The following is a 25,454-nucleotide window of genomic DNA, read 5'->3' on the forward strand; positions in this document are numbered from 1 at the left end:
AGTCACCTGCTGTGCATATAAGGTGTGTCATTTCAAGCTCTTCCCCTGCTGCCTTCTAACCTAAATCCATAATGAGAGAAAAGGTTCAGTAGTCAGTCGCAGTCACATTCGATTCCTCCATTTGCATTAGACGACTGTGTCACGCTTGACTTCAGTTTTCTACTTTGAATGTAGGCGTAGCAAAGTTTAAATTAGAGTCATGAGTTCGATGAATGACCCTTTGTTCACATTATGGAACTGCAAGGAAAACTGAATTTACCCACCATGTTTAGTCCAACATAAACTTCATGACATACAAATGATCGTATAATTGCAAAAACATAAACCAATAATGTAGAGAAGCAGTCATAATTTGTTGTTGTTTTAATAAAATACCAACTGAATTCAGATTATGGGTACATATTTGGAATGAAAACCACCAAAAATGATCTGATTATTTTCACTGTTTGTACCTCTTTTTTTTTGGTAAAAATTATATGATTCAAACCTATTTCTTATGCCATGAAAAGAGACGATTTTATGATTTTACATTTTCATTAATAATAACAGTGGAAGGTGGCTACTCAGACCCAGTTTGTTCTCTGAATATTTTTCCAATGTGTTTCAAATAGATCAATCAACAAAAGTCTGGTCTGGTAAGTAAAAACTTAGTCCGGCATCATCTTTAGAACATAAAAATTATTTTGAATGTGGAGAAATAGTATTTTTTTTCTAATAAGACACTGACTGACTTCAGATAATTAAATTCAACAAAGTACAAGGTACAACAAAGATCATCAGGTTATTTTCTCCTTCATGTTATGATTTCACATTTTCAGTCGGCTGATAATAACAGTGGAACTTGGCCAGACAGACCCAGCTTGCTACCAGATTTTTTTTTTTCTAAATAGATCATTCAGTCTTAAGCAGGCCCTAATGACATCAATCAAGGTTAAAGGTTCGATTTAATCTTCCATAAAATCGTACTTGCTGATTACAGAAGATATGAATCCTCATTAATTAAATACAGATAAGAAAAACGAAACGTTTGCATTGGCTATAACCTCATACACACCAGATCGCTGGCGTGTAGACACTAATTGTGCCAGCTTTTCATCTGACATAAATCTTTGTACAAGATAATTACCATACTACAGGTATAGAACGTAAACTGATAATGCGGAGTCACTGTTTTTCTCAAGATATATACACATTTTGCGTTGATAGTGTTTGACCATGTGAGACTGGAGGACTGTAATTTACTCACCCTCGTATTTACACCACAGGCCTGACCTCGGTGGGAGAAGGGGACCTGCAGCGGGCGGCCCTCCCCTTTAAACACGCACGCACACACCCCTTTAAACACGTCACTCGCCAGGCTGGCTGGCTGGCTGGCTAGTGTTTGGCGGTGTGGTGTGTGCGGTCGGACTGTGGTTGTGTTTCAGGTCTGGTCGTGTTGATATCGACACACTTCGGACGCATTTCATCGCGGAGAGATGGGAATTCAGAAGAAATGGCTCTGAAACAAATTGCCCTAACGCTGCTGGCCCTGTTCGGGTTGGTGGCGGTCGGTAATGGTAAGTTTCAGATGAGCACCTCTCCGGCTTTTGTCTCGATGTGTTTTCCTGGACTGGGCATCGCCTGTTGTCGCTCATCGTCATGGCGCTCTGTATCAGGGATTTGGCTAACCGTATCTAGCTAGCGTCGACCTCAAAACGACGCTCGCTGTTTGTCAGAACCAAAAGTCAGGTTGTTGTTTTTTTTGTTTGCGGTTGATTTTTGATTTTTATCGACGGACAAAATCCGACGTGTTAATTGTCGTTACTGAGCACGGAGCAAGTAGCTAAACCACAACAACAACATGGTGGGACTGTTTGTGTCGAGGCGCCAGCTAACGTTGGCTAGCTAACTGGATAATGAACAGTTTAAAGTTGACTATGATTGATAATTGTGCTTCTTTTGTGAGCTACGAAACTGAATTAAATTGTTTTATTATGGCGTGTGGACAAACCGAGCGGCGAATAATAATCTAGTCTGCTGTTGATGTTGAAGCTATCTCTGGTGATAACATATTTACAAAACAATCTCTTGCTGGCTTGTGACTGCTTATCAGTGTATCGCTTCGCTCCAGCAGTCTATAATGATAACAGGCTGGTCAAACATGTGCATGGTGGTCAGCTACAGTTTCATCTCGTGTTGTGTGCACTGCTGTCCGCGCAGGGTAAGAGTAGGAACGAGTCTCTGAATGAAGGCCTAGCCTACTTTGTGCATGAAATGTGTTTTTGTGAGTAAACACTGGCAGCTCTTCCATTTGGTGTCCATTTGTAAGGAGTGAAAAGGCTGCTTAGTGGCCTCCAGCAGAAAGTGAATGCTGGCATAGGGTGACAACAGCCGTGTATTCAGACATCCCAGACATAAGTCAGAGTTGAAGTCTGGGTTCATTGTGATGGAAATGTGGCAAGTGGGGTCTTTTGAGGCGCCAGTTATGGGGCTGCTTCAGTCTGAATCCCCCCTGTCTGCTGGAGCAGCTGATACCCAGCTCCACACCACAGCCTCACTTGGACATATGTTGCATTAAACTTGTGGGCTCTGCAACATGTCCACCCATCTTTGACTTTTTCTACAAACACCATACTTTTACATTAGGATGTAATAGATTTTTTCCCTTTTCCCCCTTTTTAAATACACAACTTGGATTACGTAAAACCCCACTTTTTGCTCTTCCTGTGATCTCTGTTTTACCTTGTTGCGACTTGCCACTCAACAGATAAACTAGCGTTAAGTAATATAAAGGCAAAATTCAAATCTGTGTGCCAGAGTAAATATCCTGACTGCATTGTTGTAGCGTACGTGGTGCTTTAAACACTTGAGTCATCCTTCCAAGAAATGCATGAATATTCCTCCCCCGCTTAGTTTAGATAAGGGTCCAGTACACCAAGGTTGATCAGTTCGTCTGTGGCACACTAGGAAAATGATCACACCCCAGTGGCCAGTTTGTTTGACTGGGTTATTCCAACATTAACAGTGATGTGTGAGGGGAGAGTGGGGGTGGGTGTGTGGCCTGAGCAGACAGGGGGTGATGATGGGTTTGTCCAGCTGGCAGGGTCTGTCGTGTAAGGGGCCCACAAGTCTGTCTGGAGCCATGGTTTCGCACCGTATAATGGATTACACCATGCAAGGGCTGAAACCAGACAAACCTGAAAGTAGCTACGCTAGAGCAGATTCCAGACCTGTGGCCAGTAGTGTAGTATGTTTTTGCGAGAATACTCTTTACTCGCAGGTTTGATGAATCTGTCACGTGTTGTTGACTTATAAGGATTAGGAGTCACTGGTGTTATGGGCATTACATGTCTGGGTGACGCAGTCCACCTGGGTGCATTGAACACAATAGCAATGTGATATGGGCACTGTCAACCACACTGCCGTGAGGTAGGGCGCGTCCCTCTCTTTTTCCACCCGCCCTCCTCATTTCTCTATCTCTGTCATGTGAAAGGCCTGGTGTGTTATCAGCATTTAATCTGTACTTTGTTATCTGTGGTCCCACTTCTGCTTTCACTTACTCACTGGCACCGTGGGGTGCCAAAGAAAGCTCCAGCAAGGGCTGTGCTTTTTCTCTTACATTAAAGAAAGGCATTTGTGCTATATCTTGAACTCTGCACTCACTTATAGCAGCCCTTCCACATATTATCAAGACTGTGCCAGAGTCTTGTTATTCCCTGGTGTGCCTCTGTAAAATCAAAGACAGTGTGAAACAGTGAAGTTCTCGACTTGTTCAAGAAACTGCCCATGCAGAGCTAAACTCTGTCACAGGTGCTGTTTAATGTGAAGACAGTTCAGGTGGAGGAAGCATGAGCTCGTCATATTGGAACATGTGTACACCTGCCCATTAGATCAGAGCCAAGGGAATTCACAGGGAAGGGTAGAAACTTATTGGGTTCAAAGGTAGGTGTCTGTAAAGAGAAGACAGGCAGTTCTAGCAGGGGGTGGGGTGGTAGTATTTCCAGCTGGCTTAAGCTTGAAAAGGAGAAAGTTGTTCTGTTTTGTTTGTTTTTTTTCCTGAATGTGTAGCAGTTGTCGAGGCCTGTTCCAGTTAGATGGATGTTTTGGCTGCTGGATCCCTGCAGCTAAATTAGGATCAAATTAAGTTGCACATCCTCTGTATACAATTTCAGGTTACTCCCTGGCTCAGACACCTCCTTTAGAAATCTGTGTTTACCAACAGTTTGTATACTTTGGCACTGAGCCAGTCAGGGTCAGGTCAGGTCTGAGGTGGTCTAGCTTTCCCCCCATAATGACCAGTGTCGTTAATGACCTCCGTTGGCCCGGAGGCACAGAGCCCTAATTGCTACAGCAGACAGCGTAGCCTCTGACTGACCCGGCTCCGCCATTACTGATGTTAGACCACAAGGGATTACTATCACTGCAGAGCCAGCAAATTCACCTCTGGTCATCCACTTCTCCTTGTGTCTTGGTGGTGTATAGCATCTGCTTTTTGTTCCATACCTTAAATGTGCTTGGAGATGTAGAGCTGTCATTGTCATCGTACACCAGGAACAGACCCGGTAGCTATATGAGTTCATGTCTATAGAGTTAAACCTGACACCAGCCCTCCATTACATGTCTCTCTTTGTAGAGTTGTTTGATTTGTTTTTTTGGCTGCTGTTGGCATGTAGATTAGACCTGCTCTACCTACTCATCTTCTGCTTGAAGGTGTGCAGTCTACTTATCAAGTTTTTCCAATACTTCTCTGACAATGTTTTGCTGTGATTGGTGTGATCCAGGGTAGCGCTGTTGAAAAGAAATCTTTTGCTTGATGGTGTAGTGTGTGCCTGCTTAGTTCTTGAAGTACAATTTTAAACCTCTACACCGTGCCTTTCCACGTTTGCTACAAGTGTGTTTCACTTTACAGTTAGTTAGGTAGTTAATGTACTTTTATTAAGAACACATGATTTCAATATTAATGTGGCAGAGCTTTTTGTGATGGTCGCTGTGTATTTCCAACATCAACACAGCATTGGGGCATGACTATTTGATGATAACCAGATCAAGTTGTTTTGGTGTTGTAACATTATCTGATAATGCATTGTATGCAAAAAGCATTAGATGTTTTTTTTTTTTTTTCCTGGAATTATTATCTACATAATTGTTTTGTTTAAAATGGTATGCCTGATTTGTCAGTTGTCTTTGGTGAAATATTTTTTAGACAAAGTATGCAGCACCAAAAAAAACATGTCAGTAAATTAAGTAAAATGTGATTCTACTAAAATATAGTAGCTTAGAGTATGGAGTTATCCTACACTGTATCTAGTGCTGGGTATTGTCTGAAAATGATCTATACTAATGCCGTTAAAACACCAGCATTTCAGTACTGAAACTAAACTACACTTTTTTCCGAACCCCTCTATGTTGAGAGATATCAGCTTTTTCTATTCAAGCCTTTTTTAATTTTATTTATTGAAGAAGCCAAAGTTGTTACATCTGAAGTGTTGGAAACATAAAAGAACTTGCCTACATAAAATAGTAAAAATTAGTATTTGATCAGATATTACGTTAACAACACCACAAACATGACCACACATTTGATAGCAGCTTTTGGTACTTCAGGATTTTAGGAACTGTACCAATCCAGTGTTGAGGTTGGATAACCAGCAGCAACTGTGTCAGAATAAAACTTTTTCAACAGTTGTTCAGAGACAGAAAAGGGAGTAATACTATTCTCTGGTCTGCTAATACTCGTAGGGGTTTTTAAGCTTGTGTCACATGGTAGATGCTTTGGCTCACAGTACTGAAACACACTTGGCCATTGTAGAGGTAGCCTCGACCAGAATTTCAACAGCAGTCCGAGGCTCACATTTGTGTGCCTTTGAACTCATCTGGGGCAGCAGCCGGATGGATGGACAGACAGACAGGATAGGATGCAGCCTAGAGGGTGGTGGTTGGTAGAGATAGTAGAAGCAGCCATTGCCCCAGAGACTTCACTTTAGAATCAGATCAGTAATCTGACCCTCAGATGCAGACAAAGGTAATGACTTTCCTCCTTCCCCTAGCATTGATTAGGACACAGTTGCGGTGTGTGCGTGAGTGAGTGTGTGTGTGTGTGTGTGTGCGCGCGTGCGTGCGCATGTATTTGCACTCACACTGTCTGGTGGCGTCTGCTTGTCTTGATCAGCTCTCAGTCTGGTATCTGTATGGATCTAATTTCAGCCAGTGCATTTTGGTAATGGTGCTCTGCTCCCCATACACACGCACGAACCGACTGTCTCTGTCTGCGTCGCCTAGCCCCCAGAAACCCACTGTGTTCGTATAACCCCCGACACCCTGCGCCGAACACGCTTAGAGTATTTTCCACAGACTCCACCATCTTATCATATTAGAAAGTTCACCTCTGTTTTGACAGGGTTGCTCCGCACGAGTAGGTCTGAACAACACCTGTGTGCACTTGCATACGCACAAAACACGGTCATCAAGGTGAATGTGTAAAAGTGTTTAGAATGGGACTATGCTGTGGTTTTTAGTTGGGTCCAAGTTAAGGCAACACTGGTTATGGCAACAATGTTTTATTAATCTCTTCCTCACTGTGTCTGCCATTTCCTGTCTCAACATGAACGGAATGATAGGAACTTCACACACTAGCAGCTCAAAGGAATCACTCTGTGCGCTGTTTTCTCCCCTCTTTCTTTCACTGTTCCCTTTTCCTGTTATTTACCCCCTCCCGTAAGTCAAAGTCTAGACTGGGTTTTAATGACGGTCGCAGCTGGTCACTTGGGCAGACCTCAATCGCAGCTGGGGGGCCCTGTAAGTCCTGCTCATTACCCTCTGCCCCCTCCCCTACGCATTGTCCAGCCCAATTTGGGACCAGCCCCCATCCTGTCTGGCCTAGAGCAGCCCCCAAACATCGGGGTTGTTACTCTTACCCCCGGCCTGTCCCCTCCACACCACCCATCCCCCCACGCTGCTCCACGCAGAAGTGCGCTCCCCCACTCCACTCTGCTCTTTGTTCGCGCAGGGCCAGTCCAATCCCTCCTCATGTCGTCTTAATCTCCACACAAAGGACCAGTGTAAAGACCACCAATTATGTGGATACAAGAGCAGAGTTCACTCAAAAACCACACAGACCCAGCCTCTACTCAGATCCATATGTGTTTAGGCTTGATATTATTCCTTCAAGTTTAGCTTTGTGACACTTCTGCTCTGAATCCAGTGAGATAGGAAGAGTACTATGCAAACAACATAGCATTTGGGTAAATGCTAGTGGGCCAGGAGTCCTCTCTTAGGGATTGTTTGATTTATATATCAGTTGCATGACCTTGACTCTGACTTTACCTTTTATTTTTGAGCTCTTGGTTTCACATTGTGCCATCTTTTGTAAAATATTGTCAGACTGGTTGATATAATGATGATGATGATAATATATACTGCGGTGTCAGAGCGATTTGCCAGCCGTTGGAGATTTTTCTACAGAGGTGAGGTGTCCCTTAAATATTTCTGGTTGTATTAAGTTGTAATGGGCATTTTTGTAAATCCATGAGCAGGACTTTTCTGTGGCAGTAATGAGTTTGCACGATTTCTACTTCAATGTGATAAATGACCTTCATTTGTCAGGTATCTATGTAACTGGACGAGGTTATTTAAATCTATAGATGGTTTCAGTTTCCATCAGTATATACAATTACGTATTCTGTCAAGATTTTCCTTTTTTCATACCGGCCACCCATAGTGTTGACGCTTGTTTGTGTGGAAGAAGGCTACATATGGTATAGTCACAAGGAAGCCTTTAACGAAAGGGAAGACTTGCCACAAACCAAACTATTGGTAGACCACAAACCATCCATGGCCGACACGAGAGGGGAATGTGTGTGTTTTCAGACATGTTTGGTTTCCTTCCTGAGCTTCTGTCTGTATGTCTGTGGACCATCTGTCTTGCCACACACAGAGTCTCCATGATGGATGCGCCTGTTCATGTCAGATCATGGTGTTCCTATCAGATCTCTGTCATTCATTTATTGCTGTATACTGGTGCAATGTGTATGTGGTAAGAACTATTTTATGGCCTTCAGATTCATTCTTTTGAGAAAAATTAAAGATTAAATCTAGTTTATAGTTGACTGTAATATGAATGTAACATGGAGAACTGTTTCTCTCAAAAACGTTTTTTTTTTTTTTTTTTTAATAAAGTCGGTCTTTGAGATGGATTTATCAAAATCACTCCTGTCTGGACTCACTAGCTGAAGACTGATTTATTTCACAGAGAAGCCGTAAACATCAGGCCGACAAACTAGAAGCGCAATGGAAAGAGGGATTCAAGTTGTGTGAATTTGATGACGGGTATCGAGCTTTCTAACCTACAGCTGTTACTCCTGTCATCTGTTTTATTTAGCTGAACTATTTGCTTCATTAATGTTGCAGATTTGCTTGATGTGGCACAGTGCTTGTTTTTCTCAGCCTGCTTCACCTCTGTGTAATCTGCAGGAAATTCCATCTGCATGCGAACTGTAGTGAATTTGGACACAGTCCGCCAAGAGTTCCTGCCACTTTCCCACTCACCTCCTGGAGAGCAACACACACACACGAACACTAAACAGATGAGAAATATTAGCTGAAAGTGTTCCACATTTCCAGTTACCACTCAGTGGACAAGCATAGACACATCAGCATACACGCTACATGCAAAAAATGCTCCCACACAGAATGCAACCTCCCAGAATCCAGTTGAGTGGAAACCACTCCTATGACACCAAGGTTTGTGGTTTTGGCCACTGGGATGTTACATGCTGATGGCGCAATCAGTGTCAGTCATTTTGAGTTTTTTTTTTTAAACTGAATTGCACTGAACAAAAGCCTCATCGTGTGAGCACTGTTGCTTCAAGACTGTGCTAAAATCTGCTGACACCTTGGGACAGAGACCCAAGTTGGTACCAATAGGGAAGATCAGTGAGCTCATCTGGTCAAAGAAACCCTCAGGATAAGACACAGAGGATTAGTGGAAGCTTGCCACTCTTAAAATCTTTTCTTTCCTGTGGGCCAGACATTGTCAGTGGTCCAACCGATGCTGAGCCTCTTCTTTTGAAGGAGAATAGGGATTCCTCTCTGCTTTGTGTCTCCTCTTGTGTGGTTGTTGGTACGGTGGTCTTGTCTTCACTTAGTCCACAGCAATTAGTCTTGAGTGGTCCAGCCTTTGTTTTCCGACCAAGGATAAGCTCTGGCCTGTCACGCCGTGCTCACGGCCCTGTTGTCAGTGAGACAGTTTGTCATGTACTGCTGACAGGGGTTCAGTTGAGCTTAACTGCCCTGTGTTTTTCCCATGTGAAAACTAGCCCCACAGACCCACAACCATCTAGCCTTGCCTGGTCCCGCGTTGCTCTGTTTGGTTGTAGAAAACCTTGGAAGAAGCCTTTTGTGCTGACCTTACTCCTAAATGAGAAGCATGTGTGCTGTGACTCAAAATCACATTTCTCTCCAAATCTAATCAGTTTGCAGTTTTTTGCTCTGTTGGTTGCCCAACCAACTCTGGTTCTGTTTTAGATGTGGCAGATTTGTGCGGACTTTGTGGCACTGACCTCATTTGAGTGTGTGGATGGACCACCATAGCTTTATTATTATGGCGGCAGGAGTTCCATTGTGTCAGCTTTAATAGGTCCCTGCGCAGGAGTGTGCTGTGTTTAATAAAACTCCTGTCTCATTAGCTTAAACAGTTGCAGCTCTCTGTGTCAGTGTGAGAAAGACAGAGGAGAGGAAAGGAGCAGAATGCTGCATTGGGGATTTGGCAGGAGCCCTCTCCCCTTGTTGGGTTTCACTTTGTCTGTCCCACTGGGCAGGTCCGTCTCCACCCTGCGTGTTTGGGTTCATCTGCAGTGAAGGATCTGATTTCAGGGCCGCCGGGGCCGTCTGGCTGCTGCTGCTCCTGCTCAGCTCCGAGCTCTATGTCTGCACGTCACAAAATGCCTACAACTGCAGGGGACACTACACGCTTTACATCCCGTATAGAAACTGTGGGGTTAGCTTGCCCCCTGCTGGACGAAACGAGGAAGTGGAATAGAGTATCTTCATGGTTTTATTCATTAAATCTCTCTGTCCTTTCCCACAGCTCTACGTTGTAACTGCACAAACTGTGAGAAGACAGGCTATGAGTGCGAGACCGATGGCGCCTGCATGGCCTCCACGTATTACATTGAGGGGAAGGAGCAACACGTACGCATCTGTATCAACCGGGACAACCTGGTCCCCCCTGGACAACCCTTCTACTGCCTGAGTGCTGAAGGCCTGCTCAACACACATTGCTGCTATGAAGATTACTGCAACAGTATTGACCTGAAAGTTCCCGGTGAGGCTCCGTCACCAAACATCAGAGCTCTTTCAGTTCAACAGTGGCAGTGTTTTCAGTCTGTTGAATTTAAAGTGATCACCTCTGTGTCTCTTTCCTTTCCCCCTACTAGTCCCAACAAAGGAGGGGGACTGGTCAGGCTCAGGAAGCTCCTGGGGGCCGGTGGAGCTGGTGGCGGTGATCGCAGGGCCGGTGTTCCTTCTCTGTGTGCTGCTGATGGTCGGCGTGTTCCTGTTCCAGTATCATCAGAGGGCCTACAGCCACAGGCAGAGGCTGGAAGTAGAGGACCCATCCTGTGACCATCTGTACTTGGCCAAGGACAAGACCCTGCAGGACCTCATCTATGACATGTCCACCTCCGGATCAGGCTCTGGTCAGTACATGCTGCCTCACATGTGACATACTGATGTAATAGAAAAAATGATTTGGTTTTGGAAAACATTTTTTCTTTGATACCCATTTGCAGAGTAGCAGAGCAGTCTTCTGTATCTAATTCTATAAATATTGAAATGAATGATTATCAATCTGCAACACTTGGTGACCTAGAATCTGTTGAGGGAACTTCCACCACTCCAACAGTTCAAGGCTACAGGGGATGCTGGCTGATTTTGGGTTTTTATCTACTGCCCCCTGCAGGTTTGCCCCTTTTTGTGCAGCGGACGGTGGCTAGGACCATTGTGCTGCAGGAGATAATCGGAAAGGGTCGCTTTGGTGAGGTGTGGAGAGGGAAGTGGAGGGGAGGAGATGTGGCGGTGAAGATCTTCTCGTCCAGAGAGGAGCGCTCCTGGTTCAGAGAGGCTGAGATCTACCAGACAATCATGCTACGCCACGAAAACATCCTAGGCTTCATTGCAGCAGACAATAAAGGTGAGGAAATGTGTGGAGACTTGGACCATTCATATGAACATCACAGGCTTTTATCCAAAACATGCAATTAAAGCAACATTGTTTAGATGAATTCCTAGACCTGCTGCGGTACAAGAAAGTCCAAATTAGAATAAGCCCTTTCAAATCAAAATGAGAAATTGTCCATCAGTTGTGTGAAAGTTAATGTCATGTATATACTAATTACTTGGTTTTTGCTCTCTTTTAGACAATGGCACATGGACTCAGCTGTGGCTGGTGTCAGACTATCATGAGTACGGCTCACTTTTTGACTACCTGAACCGCTATTCTGTCACCATCGAGGGCATGATCAAACTGGCACTGTCCGCTGCCAGCGGCCTGGCACACCTCCACATGGAGATCCTCGGCACTCAGGGTGAGGCGACCCGTTGCGTTAAAACGCAGCACGCAATGAAACAAACAAGTGAAAACAGCATGAACATGAAAGGAAGTTATTTACATTCAGCAAGCGCGTTCTATTTCTGCTGAGATCTTGATGCAAATATAATGATGTGTTATCTGTTCTCCCGCAGGTAAGCCTGGCATTGCTCACCGTGACCTCAAGTCTAAAAATATCCTGGTCAAGAAGAACGGCATGTGTGCCATAGCTGACCTCGGCCTGGCTGTCCGCCACGAGTCCATCACAGACACAATCGATATAGCACCGAACCAGCGCGTGGGCACTAAGAGGTAAATGTTTCCAGACTCGTTCACTCGTAAGCACACAAATGTAGACGGGGATCTCGCAGGTTATCTGGCAGCGTTCTTTATTTTTCTTATTGTCAACCAATCCCATGTAAAGATCATTAAACCGCGGTGAGCAGATCCTACTAACAAGTATTGTTTGTGTGGCTAAGACCTCTATGGTGTCCAAAAGCTATTAAACACATTAATGAGCCCCACTATTGAACAGTCCAACATGTTTCTTCATTCCTGTCACTGTGACTGTGGGAGTCTCACATTCAGCACTGTCCTGCGGCTGTAAATTCATTCTGTTCAGAATCTCATTTCTGAGTGCCACAAACAGGGTAGAGAAGTCAGAATGTATTGAGAGATGCATTGTTTGCTTTTGGTCCTTTAGTGGAATGTGTTGAGAATAACTAAAATATATGATGTTGCCAGCCTTACGCTTTGTTTAAATCCAGTGGAAGTTTATGAAAGTAAAGTTAAAACTATTATTATTTTTCTGAAGTGTGGAAAAAGTGTGGGAAAGTGCTTGGTTTTTCATTTTTTGGAATATTTTAGCCAAATTGAGCTATTTGATTAAGCTCTTTGGAAAGTGATGATGTTTATTTTGACTCGTGGCATTAGTGGCCCAAAACATTAGAGCTTTGATTCCTATAACCTTGAATTGTATTAAATAACATAACTGAAAATTATTTTGTTTTTATTTTTTGATTTTGTCCTACCTTATGATAAAAAATTACCAATTGAAGCAGTTTCTCATCGTTGCTCTTTGTGTCCCCCGCAGGTATATGGCTCCAGAAGTCCTGGACGAAACCATCAACATGAAACACTTTGATTCCTTCAAGTGTGCCGACATTTACGCGCTGGGTCTGGTGTACTGGGAGATTGCGCGTCGCTGCAATGCGGGAGGTAAGACCACAGAGTGTTGTGAATAAATCCGCTGTGTCACGAATGAACGGGAGCGTGAAACCAGAGACTGAGAATCCTTCTCCATTATGTGCTGCAGGTATACACGAGGAGTACCAGCTGCCCTACTATGACCTCGTGCCCTCTGACCCTTCCATAGAGGAGATGAGGAAGGTGGTGTGTGACCAGAAACTGAGGCCCAATGTGCCCAACTGGTGGCAGAGCTATGAGGTATTTCTCACCCTATATGCACTAAACACCAACAGCTGCGCTGACGCTTTTCTAAAAATACTTTCAGTAGGTACATAGGAACGCAGTTCAGCTTCATCAGCTTGGCCAGTAAAGGACGTCCTGCACTAGCTTTCTAAATCACTGTTGTAGAAAAATATTAAATGATCAAGTATTACATGATCTCTTGTTATAATTTTGTTAGTCTGAGCTTTAAGTCACTCTGTGTCCTATAAAAGGTCTGCTAGTTTATTTATTTTTTTACATCCTTTCATCCTCTGTGTCTTGTTCCACGCAGTCACTGCGCGTGATGGGGAAGATCATGAGGGAGTGCTGGTACGCCAATGGAGCGGCCAGACTGACGGCCCTGCGCATCAAGAAGACCCTGTCTCAGCTCAGCGTGGAGGAGGACGTCAAGATGTGAGCGGCCAGGCGGCCCAAAAAGGCGCGCTGGGGACGAACAAACCAGACCACACTCCCATAGGAAACAAACACTAAAGACAGACTGCAAATGAAAACCCTGCCAGTTTTAAAGCCACACTCCAAGTTGTGACGAGGCCTACCTCACCTTTTTAGCCAAAACTACTGAGAGTCACCCTCCCCTTCCTGACTTTTGTCCCCCCCCCCGCCTCCCTTTGTTCCTCGTGTCTCCACCCTGTCCCCTTCGACCCCCTTCTCCATGGGCCACAACACTACAGCACTACCACTGTTAATATCATCACACTCACCCTCGTTTTGTTCTGTTTTCCCATGGCAGGAATAACTGTTGTACAGTGACGGGATTTTTTTTTTTGTTCAATCTTTTTTACCTCTCTGAAATCTGTCCTGTGACGGACTAACTTTGTCCAGAAGAGTCGAGGACATTGTGGGTTTTAGAATAATAACACTTCATAATTCTGTTGGCCATGCAACATCACATTCTGTTGCTATGAGTGTGTGTGAGGGGGGGGGAAAGAGGCTGAAGCACTGTTTCCAGTCGCGTGCGCGTGAAAGGTGTCTGGACTACAAGCATGTTTCTGAGACACCGAGACGTCCTCTGGTAAAGGCTGTAGTTCATTAGACAGAACCAGTGATGGGACGTTTGGTAATTAGGCACGAACAGCCAGATTTAGCTTTTCAATCCCTCACTTGAATATCCTACGAACAGAAACGAGTTGCACTCAACTGTAGCTTCCTCATCACGTGTGACACCCGCAGGTGTCACTTAACGGATGCGGTCCAGTCCTGGTGTTAGTTTGAAATGTGGCAGGGATAATGTTTGGGATGGTTTTACTTTTATTTATTTGTTGATAGTTTTTTTTCTTCTTTTTGTTAAATTTCATATTGATGAACACTGTGAGATGAGATGTGACGAGCCAGAGTAATGACATGAAAATTAACGTCGTAGTTCAGTCCAAGTCTTCACCACCTTTCAGCCGTTAGACTGGGGGTTTGTCGCATTCATTTAATAAGATACGGGGTGCAAATGTGGATATAGCCATAACCCCGCCGGTGACATGTGACGACGTCAGTGAGCAAATAAGGCGTATGAAATGGAAATGATTTTTTTTTAAATATATTTTTGTGTTTTGTGTAAAGACATCATGATGGGTGTTTTCTTTTGACTTTGACATTAGACACTACTGATGATGGGTACATATGATTTGTATATAAAACATGCATTTTTTTTTCTTTTATGCCACAAGCACCAGTGTGACATTTGAACAGTGATTTTTTTTTTTCTCCTTGAATGGTACTTTCAGAAGTCTGTTGTTTGATCTGTCTGCATGGTTTCTAACTGTGCCAGGAAATAGACTGTGTCATCTGCTGGAATTTGTTTTTAACTTACTCCTCTTATGGCGATTTGGTGGTACTACTGATCCCAGATAATTTTGCTGCAACTTCTGTTTTGTTTTGTTTTTTTTAATGTATAATTGTTGGACTTGCTTGTTGAGTTCTTTTCAGAGCTCAGTAATGCAGATCTGTTTCTACATATGTCCTCCGGGGTGATATCTCTTTCTCATTGACACTGGAATATTTAGGAGCTTCATGTAACCTTGAATTCTGATACTGCCAATGGCTATTTATTCAGAGATAAAGATAGCTGCTGACAGTTCACACACAGGGAACATGCAAGTAGATGTGAAAAGTAGTTGAAACGTTTTACCTTCAAAGACTGACATGCTGTAAAGTGAAACTGCATGTTTTCATTCTACTTTGTCGTCTGCAGCTTGGAGTCTGTCTGCAGACAAAACTATGAAAGTATTACACTGACATTTGTCACCATTGGGCTCTGCACTGTTATGTCCACATGGACTTTAGTTAATTATAGTTATGTCATCACTTGATTCAGAATCCATGTGTCATGTTAGTATCCATTTTGCATGCTGTCTCAAACACTGGGTCCTCTGCACTGAGGTAGATGAACTTAAGACTTGTCTTTTCCTCTTCCTACCTGTCGTTTTCTTTCTTCCTTTTTGTTCGGGTTGTTGGCTGTGTACCCCAGAAATGTTGCTGCTACTGATAACATGGGTGGAAGTTCAGCAGGCAGATTGGAGAAGGAGAGCTGGGAGGGGAAGTGGAAGGCTGCTGTCAGTTGAACCAAAATTGTCAAAACACTCCTGTCCATGTTTGGTTTGTTGCCATGGGTATATGACCATCAGACATCCTGTTCATACGTAATACTTCAAGATTTGAAATCATGTTGTGCAAATCTTTTCAGGATTAGATGAAACGTGTATATAGATGATACAATAAATTCCTCTTTTTCGTATCTTTGACTTCAACTGTGGTGCTCATTCAGGATGTCATTCTCAGATTTGCGGTCTTCAGCTCCAGCTGATGATGTATTGTTTCAAGTGACATCACTTGTGGGAAACAAACAGCTTTATACAACTTACTTTTTTCATATATGCAGTATTACTTCCTAAAACCTGTTAACCGACTTTGATTTGGAAAATCATTCCAGTTTCCCTTCAAGAGATCCCTCCCACAGTTTTTAAATGCAAAGATATATTTCATAACTGAATCTGAAGCTAATGAAGCATCAGCAGTCTGGATTAATCCCGGCTGGGTCTCTTTCAGTGTCTGTCATTGGAAGCCCATGAGCCTCAAGTGTGATTCAGATCAGATATAGTTTTAACCTGGAAGAATAGAATCTAATTCTTAACTCACTATCACCTTTATGCGTTTACGCTCTCCCGCCAATTTGTGACCACCTATTATCACATGACTAAAAGGAAGTTTTTCCTCGCCACTGTTGCCAAGTGCTTGCTCATGGGCCTCTGTAGATAAAGAGTTTGGTCTGTACCTGCTCTAAATGTAAAGTGTCCTGAGACAACTTCGGTTGTGATTTGGCGCTATAAAAATAAAATTGAATTGAATTATAAGTCCCATTCTAAATCACCTGATGGCAGTGGAACCATCTCCATGGCGACCTGGGAAACTCCATGAAGGCCATAAGATGTGGCAGAAAGCTCCCCAAGAAATCAATTACATGGACCCTGAGTTAATATATATTTTTTTAATATTTGATATTTCCAAGGTCAAGACTGATCCCTCACACTCAGTCAATTCTACTTAAAATTTTAGTTCTAAAACTAAAAAAAAAAGATATGAATACATATTTAAAATGCATTTTATTTTCCTTTACAAGAAACAAAAGCAGACAAAGAAATCAGATGAAGGGGAAAGGGAGTGGGAAAGCTGTATATAAAGAGATGCAACCTCTGGCGTCCTGAAAAAAATATGTACAATTCAAAATAATATCCATACAAAACATGCCACATACAATAAAAATGATCATTATATTTATTCATATTCCCTAAAAGTATCTCTGCTGTACAGATGCAACATCTTTTTAAAAAGTAGGTGAGGTTAAAAAAAACCTTCAATTTGAGCAAACTTTATTAAATTATAAGATATGCAGAGAACTTAAATTAAGATTCAGAGAAGTTAAAAATGATTCAGGCTAAAATCCAGTGAGCGGCATAATGTCTCGTCATGATCTTCCCTTGAAATAGAAACATACCAAAAAATATATATATCACTGCTTCGGATACTTGATCAATATCTACCACTTTAGAGAAGTTCTCTGTTATACTATGAGAGTGCAATTCATTACCAGGTTAAGTATGGGATTAACTTTGAGTATTACATCATAACATACATTAGGCCAAGTAACCATTTCACAAGGTTTACCAACACATTCACTTCTATAGGGAAGATATAAAAAAGCAAAACACTAACAATATTCTAGGGAATTCAAGATTTTCCATTCAAGAGTATATTAATCCAATTGTGACCGATTAAGGGACAGGTTTTGGTAATCAACAAGCAGTAGCATAAATAAAAAGAAAAAATAAACACGAACAATATTACATAAATACAAATGCTATGCACCATTGTACTGCTTTATGCAAGAAGTGATTTTCATGTCTAATTAACGACCCTCCACATGAATCCAAACAGTTTTATAATCACGTCGGCTTCTCGTCGCAACTGATTGGAGAAGGCCGGACAGTTTCTCATACCTATTTTAACAAACTTGTCTCTGAGAGCTTATAGCAAAAACACTAATAGAAAAACAGGTAAATGCAAAACACTCTGGTTCATATACATAAAGATATTAGTTTGCCATTTTACATATATTTATATTTATATACAGCTTTATCTTTGTTAAAATGATATCCAGTGGTTGATTTTTTTTTTCAATTTTATTTCTCTACACTTTTGACTGTATTGATTACAAAGGGGCTGGATAAAGAGTTGCTGTCCCCTAATGCATATACTATATATACAGTTTGTACAACTTTGCATTTTTAAAATCATGTGAGGTCTTAGGTTAGGGGAAGGAGGAAACAAAGTAGTATGGGAAGGTGGAGTTTTAGTAAAGCTCCCTTTAAAGACTTTTTCATCTTACATAGAAATGAAAACAAATGCCCTTTTTTCCAATAAGTCTTTCCCTGCCATCAGTTCAGCCTCGAGAGGACAGTACCAGCACTAGAAAAGCACACTACAGGGGAAGTAGAAACACTGCAGGCTGTACTCAGGCAGAGGAAGACTTACTACAGTAAAGTTTAACAACAGTCCACTAAATAATACAGAGAGGAAGAGGCATGATTCAAAGTTTAAGGTTGAGTTGTGAAAAGGTCGAGCTGTTGGGGAATAAAAAGCATTTCATGGGACAGTAGTCATGCATCCACTGGCTGGTTTCCACCAAGTGGAGCTTCAATGTATGAAGCAGCAAGCAAATGTGTACTTGGTTAAACTTTTGGACTTCGTAGTCTTCTTCAAAGACTAAGTGTCCTGTGATCCTAGAGCCACTCATTCACACCATTACTGTACTGAAGCAACTTAAAAAGGTGAATGTTATTGTGCTTTCACACAGCTAATAATACGGTTCTGAGACACATAAATAAAGAGAACAAAAAAAAGAAAAAGCTACATCATTAACCAGGATGATTTGGTGGCATACGGACAGCCGCTAAGCTTCTGATTGTGATTTTAATGCAATATCTTATCAAAACTGTCATATATTTCCTCTGTATAAACAATTCATGAATAATAATTATGTTGGCTCATTATTGTAAATCATCATCAGCATAGAGTAGATAGAGCAAACCTGCTGCTTAAGATTCCCTGCTTGTCCGAGAAGGCTAAGCCCATAAAAACATTCCCCCTTTCCCCCCCGTTCCACAGTAGCAGTTAACAGTTTTTATACAAAGCAGTCACTTCCCGCTAAATCAATGAGGTAGACTGGGTCCATCTAACCCACCTTGGGACTCCACACAGTCACAACATCTGGTGCCTCTGGAGCCACAGATCAATAGCATCTCAAATTTTATATTAACTTGCATCTTTTTTTTTTCTTTTTTTTCCCTCCATCGATCATATGTAGTTCTTACACAGAGCCACATCAAGATTGTCTAGCTAGCCAAATATCCGTGTTGTCTTCATTGATGACTTGATGGGAAAGTGCCTTTTTTCTGGGAGGTGAGGGGGAGGTGTGGTCAGGTGGGGCAGGAAATAGGTCCGACTTAGAACATAAAAATGCATCATTAGTTCATTATTAGTATTTTCAAATGGCTTTTTGTCGAAGCTCCAGGTGAGCTCTGCACTACAAGTATTGATATCAGAGGGTCAGAATCATTTGGTAGATGTTTAGGATTGTTTTCCAGCCACTGTAAGCTTATTGAGAACAGTCGAGGGGGGAAAGGGTTCTGGCTGAGGAAAGGGTGATTTACTAGTCCAAACATGATATAGTCCCACCATCAAGCTGCTGTTGACGGAGGTGGTCGGTTGCTTTTATTGATTAATGCTCATCAAACCTTTGGCTACAGGTGTCAACGCTTTAGTCTTTCAGTGACGGAGGCCTGCCTTCCTCCACATCTTTCAGAACAGCTTATGCACTGGCTATGTAGGATTCAAAGGCTTTGGCGCAGGAGTGTTCTGGCACCAGTGAGAGGGGAATTCTCCATTCTGCTTTCTTCTGGTTAGTTCATCCACTTTCGGCAATTCCAGGCCCCACAATGGCAAGGGATCTTGTGCTGATCATCCTCGAAATCAAACTGGTAGTCGTAGGTCAGCTGGAATTAAGAAACAGAGAGAATTAATGGCTGCTTAGATTTATAAAAGAACTTCAAAAACATTTAAAAAATAGTAAAAATTAAGGGGCTATGTAAGACTGAGCAGTGGTCTGTTTTCTAATGCACTGCACCTCTTCTCCCTTGGGGATCCTGCGGCTGGAAATGATGATAATCTTGTCTTCTTTGTCAAATGTTACAACCTCTGCAACACAGTTGGGGGCACAGGAGTGGTTGACGTAGCTGAAAAGGAGAAAAGAGGTCATGCCAGTTAAAAAAAAAAAAACCTTCCTAGACTCAAGGGTTACTATGAGGCAAGCAATCACAAATCAACACTTACCGAGCGGGGCCACCTGTCAGGGTGGCATCAATCACCTGCTCATTGTTGATGCGGAACATGTAGATCCCACGGTTCTAAGTTAGAAAAGGAAACAGGAAAAGGTTCATACACTCACACATTTTTACAGACTTAAATGTCTTGGTTCTCAAGCTTTTCTCAAGCTTTAACCCAAAGTAACGGTTTTCGTGTAACTCGCATTAAAAGCGCCAGTGCTTCATTGGTGTACCTGGGACTCGTAGATCTTCTCACGCCGATTGGCCACCTCGTTGCGTATGACAGTACCAATGTACTCTATGACCATGGTGTGCTTCTCCAGATCCTTAGCTGCGTACAGACCCAGGCCCTGGATGCGGGATCGTGCCAGATAAACATTGTTCTTCCACTCAGTCTTCAGGCGCCGATACTGGGACGACTTGGAGTGGACAAACTGCTTGCTGTATGGTGTGTTCAGCTCTCCAGTGAAGGTGCTCTGGTAGGCCTTTGACACGCTGGTGCTATTTAGAGTGTGAGGCCTTGAAACAAACAGAAAAGAAAATATGAATGTGTAGTCCAGTTTGTAAGATGCATTTAGAAATGCATGGTTCATGGTAAAAATGTCTACAATGATCAAAAATTTAGTTTAAAAGCTGTGGGACATATGTTCAGTTACATATTGAGGAACTAACTGAAAAGCATGTCATAGTTGTTTTCCGCATATTAGCACTAAATTTTTTCCCCGTCTACTACGGAACATGTTGCCACATGGAGACAAACTGTATAATTACTGAAACAATAACATAATACATGTGTTATTATGGTTTATTGTTATGCTTCTGATAATAATGCTGAGTTATTGTATTCAAATTAAACACGCCTCCTCAACAAGACACCATGCCTCAAATGATTTTCGAGCGATCACACAGTTTTTACCCTGCTTGATAATGTGCCAACCAGAACACGTTGGGTGTTACTGTAAAGTTTAGCCTCTTGTGGCTTATTGCTGAAACAATGCTTCTTTACCTCTTGCACTGTGTGGGGACCTTGGGTTCAGAGCGAGCACAGCCAGTGGGATTGATCATGAGAGGGAGCTCCATCAGAGGGTGACGGCCGTATCGGAACTGGTAGTTCTGGCAGTTCTCCACTCCAGGCAACTAAAACACATCCAAGTCACACAAATCATGCTAATTGTGCATGTTGATCAGAACCATTATATCATAGCAGACTTGTGTGGTTCTGTAGCCCACATGTCTCCACTACTGGTCAAGCTCTCTATATACTGTCATGGCAGCTTGTGATGTAATGTGTGATGTGATATTATATTATGTTATGATATAACAAAAAGGTGACTTTGCTTTTTTATGCTGCATGAATTTCAAATCTTGTACCATTTTAACAAATATACAACATTCATAAGTTAACTATTAAGGAGACACCTTGTATGTGTGAATACTGGTTTGTAAAAGAGTTCAATCATAAATGGGAGACAAACACACTTTTAAAGGGGAGACAAAGGGATACTTTTTCCTGCTGCGTATTCTTACCGACTCAGTGATACGCATGACTGCATGAACTGTGAGGCCATACATCTCCTCTCCCTTGACATGTTCAGTGAACAGCTTTAACATGGATGAATCATCTCGGAGTTTAGCCACCTGCTGAACTACCCGGTCCCAGATCCCTAAAGCGGAAGATTAATACAGTCAGTGTTGAAGAGTTATTTCAAGTATAAAAGTAAAAACACTGAGAGATGCTATGTAACACAAGTTCTTACCCTCTGGAGTAGTGTCACGATACTGCAGATCCTCCATGCCATGCTCCAGAACACGCACCTCGAACAGTGGGCGACCATCATCCTCGCCGATGCGGCAGCGGTAGCGACAGCGCTTGTTGGGCAGACGCGTACTCCAGTAGATGCGTGTGGCCTCATAGCCGACAGGAAAGATGGCAGTGGGTGAGTGGAAGTTCGCCATCTGTGAGGGTAGCAACTGGCCAACAGCATGAAAGATAAGACCACCAACACGAAACAGGTGGATACGGTCACCTCGCTGTAAGATGCTGGCAATTTGCTTCACTTCATCGCGCTCAATGTAGACGCGCCGTAAAACAGCAAACGCGCTGAGTTCTTCTTCACTGGGGCCCTTCAGCTTGTGCTGGGTGCACAACATGGTCTTGTCCTTGAAGAACATGCAGCGTGCCCGGATGGCACAGGCGAAGTGGTAGACATTCGGGCAGCGCAATCTGTTGCAGCTGTTGGTGGCACCCGTTTTCTGGCAGTACGCGCAAAGAGTCCGCAATCCCCGGCGCAGGGCTACCTCCACATTGATAAGGGCGCCACCCTGTGTCTCATAAACCTCTGTGGACCACAGGGCACAGTTAAGGTGCACCCACAGGTCCACATCAATGTTAAGCAACCGGGCAGGCCCATCTGTGGCTCCATCACCTTCCTCATGGCAGAAGCAGCATTTTCGTTTATCCCGAGGCAGTTTGTCTGGTCGGAGTGTAATGCGCAGGCGTTCCATTAGCTCGGACACCTCACGGCTGTTCTCCTTCTTAGAACCACCCTTGCGTATTGAGATGACAATCTGAAGACGTTTCCAGCGAATGCCTTTCCATTTTTTCACTTTGGGATGTACCACTTCCTCATCAGGGGAGAGAGGCCTGCGCTGCTTGACAGCCTTCGGGGAAGACTCCATGTTGTTGGGAGAATCTTCAGGAGGTTGAGCTAGATCAGTGGCTGAGTCTTCCTCCTTAGCAGCAGGACTCTGATGATCTTCATTAGGAGCAGCAGGATCTGGAACTTCACAGGCAGTTACTGGATCCGTGACTGACTCTGGAGCAGCAACTTCAGACTCTGTGACATCAGTTGGTTGAGCATCATCAAGAGCAGGACCAACATCCTGTTCATGCTCAGTCTTGATATGGACATGGGTGGGACTGGAGGGTGACGAGGATGAAGGAGCTGATTTTTTCAAAGGTTCGGCTTCAGTAGGTGGTACTGGGGCAGATGGGGGAGGATGTGGAGGGGACGGTGAAGGGGGTGGAGATTCCTCTACTGGTATGCTAGGAAGGTGGCGCACATCCAAGTCATTTACATTGGTTGTGTAACAGTGCTGGACAGGTTTGTCCTCTTTTTCGGGGAATTCCTAAGAGACAAATTCAAATATGAGATCTACAGCTTTCAAGAAATACACTTATCAGTCTATGATCAAAATTAATAATTCACACAGTCCTCAAGAGACCTGTAATGGCTGACCTGTTTAATAAGTGCCAGAATGTCCACTTGTTTCTTCAATGTACAGCCTGGTAGAGACACATCAAATTGCCTTAGCCACTCATCTTGACTGGGTGAAGCACTGTCCTTTGTACACAGGGCCCCTGGAAAACATGATCACCTTAACATTAGTCTTAATTTATGGAAGAATGAGCTTAAAAGTCTTGCATACATGTTTGAGAGAAATATAAATATGTGAGTGCATCCCTTTTGAGCAGCAATTCACATGTTCAAGCGACACCTACCAGATTCACATTACACGAGGCTTAAAATTTTAAAACTATGACATTTTGTTCCTCTTAGGTATTCCAAATTAGAATCAAATGGTGCGGGACATATGTCACAAGTTTGGTGTGGCAGGGTGACATTTTTCCTTGCAAAGGAGAAATAAATCTAAATCTAAAACATCTTAAGACAGATTCACACCTTCTTGTTGTGATCGTCCTAACCCAATGAAACATCAGGTCAATTTAAAAAAGATAAGCCAATCCTTTATCAAATTTGGTACACCAGCAAATGGGATAGTGCAAAAGTAAAAAGCATCTGTAAAAAACAAAAAAAATCAAGATATCATGAATAAGTTAACTGTATGCATACCTGACTGACCGGGTCCCTTCCCAGGCCCATCAACTCCAGGCATGTCAGGGTTTTCGGGAGGGAAAGTCACCTCATAAGAACCTGGCATCCTAATGTTAAGCAGCTGGGCCATGGCCATCATCACGTGATTCAGTTTCTGGAAAAAAGTCAGTTCTTGTTAACTACAGTATGCATGAAGACAAGAAAAGGTTAAACTGGATGCAGTGATATCATGGCTTCATACCTTGGCTGCAGCAGAGGACAATGTGAAGGTAACAGACACCTCGTTGCTTTTGGCCTTGTCCCAGTGGTTGGATGTAGAAACTACCTTGCTATCAGCTGCTTCAAATGGTTTATTTTCTGGGAATGCTACAAAAGAAAATTGCAGTGTAATTTATTATTTTGGCAATTTGCATTTTAGCTGTCATTAAACAATACTTGAATGATGAAATATAATGCAAACATTCAGGTTAAGTTTCTGGATCTCACCAAAACATGCAGTACAAATACATATAATATGAGCAATGTTGCTGTTGTTTTGGGTAATTACATTTTGAATGCTGTATTATACCTGGGATGGCCGTGCGGGGTATCAAGGGGATGATGGGGGATATTGCTCTCTCAGTTTCCTCCTCTTTAGGCTCTCGCAAGTGAGGGAAACGGGGTGTCTCATCTCCTACGTTACTCTCAGGGGATGATGCTGGGATGATGCTTTCTGGGGCATCCTCGTCATCACTCTCCATCCTATTAAAAAGGCATTTCCTACAGTTATAGCCACTCAGCACCAAGAAATCCATGCATTATGGTTGACGAACTAATGAGAATCATCCTATTGTACCTGATGTCCTCATTCTGGTTATGTGGTGGGGTGGGGAGAGCTGCTAGAATGTCTACACTCTTCACCTCTTCTGTAACAGAATCTGCAGGGAACATTAGTTATTTAGAACCCTATTACTGTACACATGTAGATTAAATATCATGACAAACATTAATTTCATGCCAAATCCCTCATTGTTTACCCATTGGCTCCTCTGCTGGCTCTGTGTCTTTCTGACCCTCAGACAGCTCCTCCCCTGGTGTCACTCCATTCAGCAGCTTGTGCTGTACTGAAGGTGGAGGAGTAGGTGGTAGGGAGGATGGGGGTGTCGGTGGGTTGCTGAGGTTACTCTGTAAAGGCACGCAACAATAACGTCATAAAACAACTTTGCCTTGAAGATGTTGTTCTTGTAGTAGCACTAATCAACAACCAAATGTTGTCATAGCTAGCCACTGGTCCATGTTGCAGCTGAGTTATACCTTGGTGAGTAACTGAGAATAGTAGTCAGGGATATTGTCCAGCACTGCATTTCCAAAGGATCCTTTGAGCTGGGCTTTGCCATTGGCTGGACTGCTTCCGAAAGGGGCAAACAAATCCAGACTGGCAGTGATTGAAGGCTCCATCAGGGGCAGCAGAGAGAGACCCTGGAGGGTAAATGTCCATTAGGCAAGATAATGGAGAAGCACTCTTAAAACATCAATGTGAAAAATCATTTAAGAAATTCATTTGATCCTTTTACCTGTTTGAGTTGCTTTATCAGGGCTTCAGCACTTTTTCCAACTTCTTCCTTTTTATTCTTCTTCCGTGCGTTAGGACCTCTGTCTCCAGTTGCCTTATTAGTGCGCTTTGGCTTTTGTACAGGAGCCCTTTTTGTTATGGACTGTAAATCCTGTAAGGGTTGA

At 43.0% G+C, this 25,454-nt stretch overlaps 2 protein-coding genes across 2 annotated transcripts in view; one reads left to right on the forward strand and one right to left on the reverse strand.

The window, feature by feature from the left end:
- Nucleotides 1-1,393: 1,393 nt before the first annotated feature.
- On the forward strand, nt 1,394-15,758 carry acvr1ba (activin A receptor type 1Ba). The gene is made up of 9 exons (XM_041945561.1): nt 1,394-1,556; nt 10,064-10,300; nt 10,413-10,673; nt 10,937-11,167; nt 11,394-11,561; nt 11,719-11,875; nt 12,657-12,781; nt 12,879-13,009; nt 13,305-15,758. The coding sequence occupies exons 1-9, from the start codon at nt 1,493-1,495 to the stop codon at nt 13,428-13,430; spliced, it is 1,500 nt and encodes a 499-aa protein (XP_041801495.1). The 5' UTR covers nt 1,394-1,492; the 3' UTR covers nt 13,431-15,758.
- Nucleotides 15,759-16,606: 848 nt separating this feature from the next.
- Nucleotides 16,607-25,454, reverse strand: part of kmt2d (lysine (K)-specific methyltransferase 2D) — a 31,246-nt gene continuing 22,398 nt past the window's right edge. The window contains exons 41-55 of the mRNA XM_041944950.1: nt 25,292-25,441; nt 25,032-25,196; nt 24,755-24,902; nt 24,574-24,655; nt 24,307-24,479; nt 23,980-24,104; nt 23,757-23,892; nt 23,142-23,263; nt 21,660-23,031; nt 21,430-21,566; nt 20,909-21,039; nt 20,136-20,421; nt 19,910-19,983; nt 19,704-19,812; nt 16,607-19,572 (exon numbers count right to left, since the gene is read on the reverse strand). Coding sequence (XP_041800884.1) covers nt 19,480-19,572; nt 19,704-19,812; nt 19,910-19,983; nt 20,136-20,421; nt 20,909-21,039; nt 21,430-21,566; nt 21,660-23,031; nt 23,142-23,263; nt 23,757-23,892; nt 23,980-24,104; nt 24,307-24,479; nt 24,574-24,655; nt 24,755-24,902; nt 25,032-25,196; nt 25,292-25,441 — 3,303 coding nt within the window. The 3' untranslated portion in view covers nt 16,607-19,479. The remainder of the gene's footprint in view (nt 19,573-19,703; nt 19,813-19,909; nt 19,984-20,135; nt 20,422-20,908; nt 21,040-21,429; nt 21,567-21,659; nt 23,032-23,141; nt 23,264-23,756; nt 23,893-23,979; nt 24,105-24,306; nt 24,480-24,573; nt 24,656-24,754; nt 24,903-25,031; nt 25,197-25,291; nt 25,442-25,454) is intronic.

Source organism: Chelmon rostratus, chromosome 10, assembly GCF_017976325.1.
Source record: "Chelmon rostratus isolate fCheRos1 chromosome 10, fCheRos1.pri, whole genome shotgun sequence".
NCBI lineage: Eukaryota > Metazoa > Chordata > Actinopteri > Chaetodontiformes > Chaetodontidae > Chelmon > Chelmon rostratus.

Coding starts and splice junctions, on each gene's coding strand:
- acvr1ba (XM_041945561.1), top strand. CDS start 1,493: ATGGCTCTGAAACAAATTGCCCTAACGCTGCTGGCCCTGTTCGGGTTG. Junction 1,557..10,063: donor GTTGGTGGCGGTCGGTAATG/GTAAGTTTCAGA, acceptor CCTTTCCCACAG/CTCTACGTTGTAACTGCACA. Junction 12,782..12,878: donor GCGTCGCTGCAATGCGGGAG/GTAAGACCACAG, acceptor TATGTGCTGCAG/GTATACACGAGGAGTACCAG.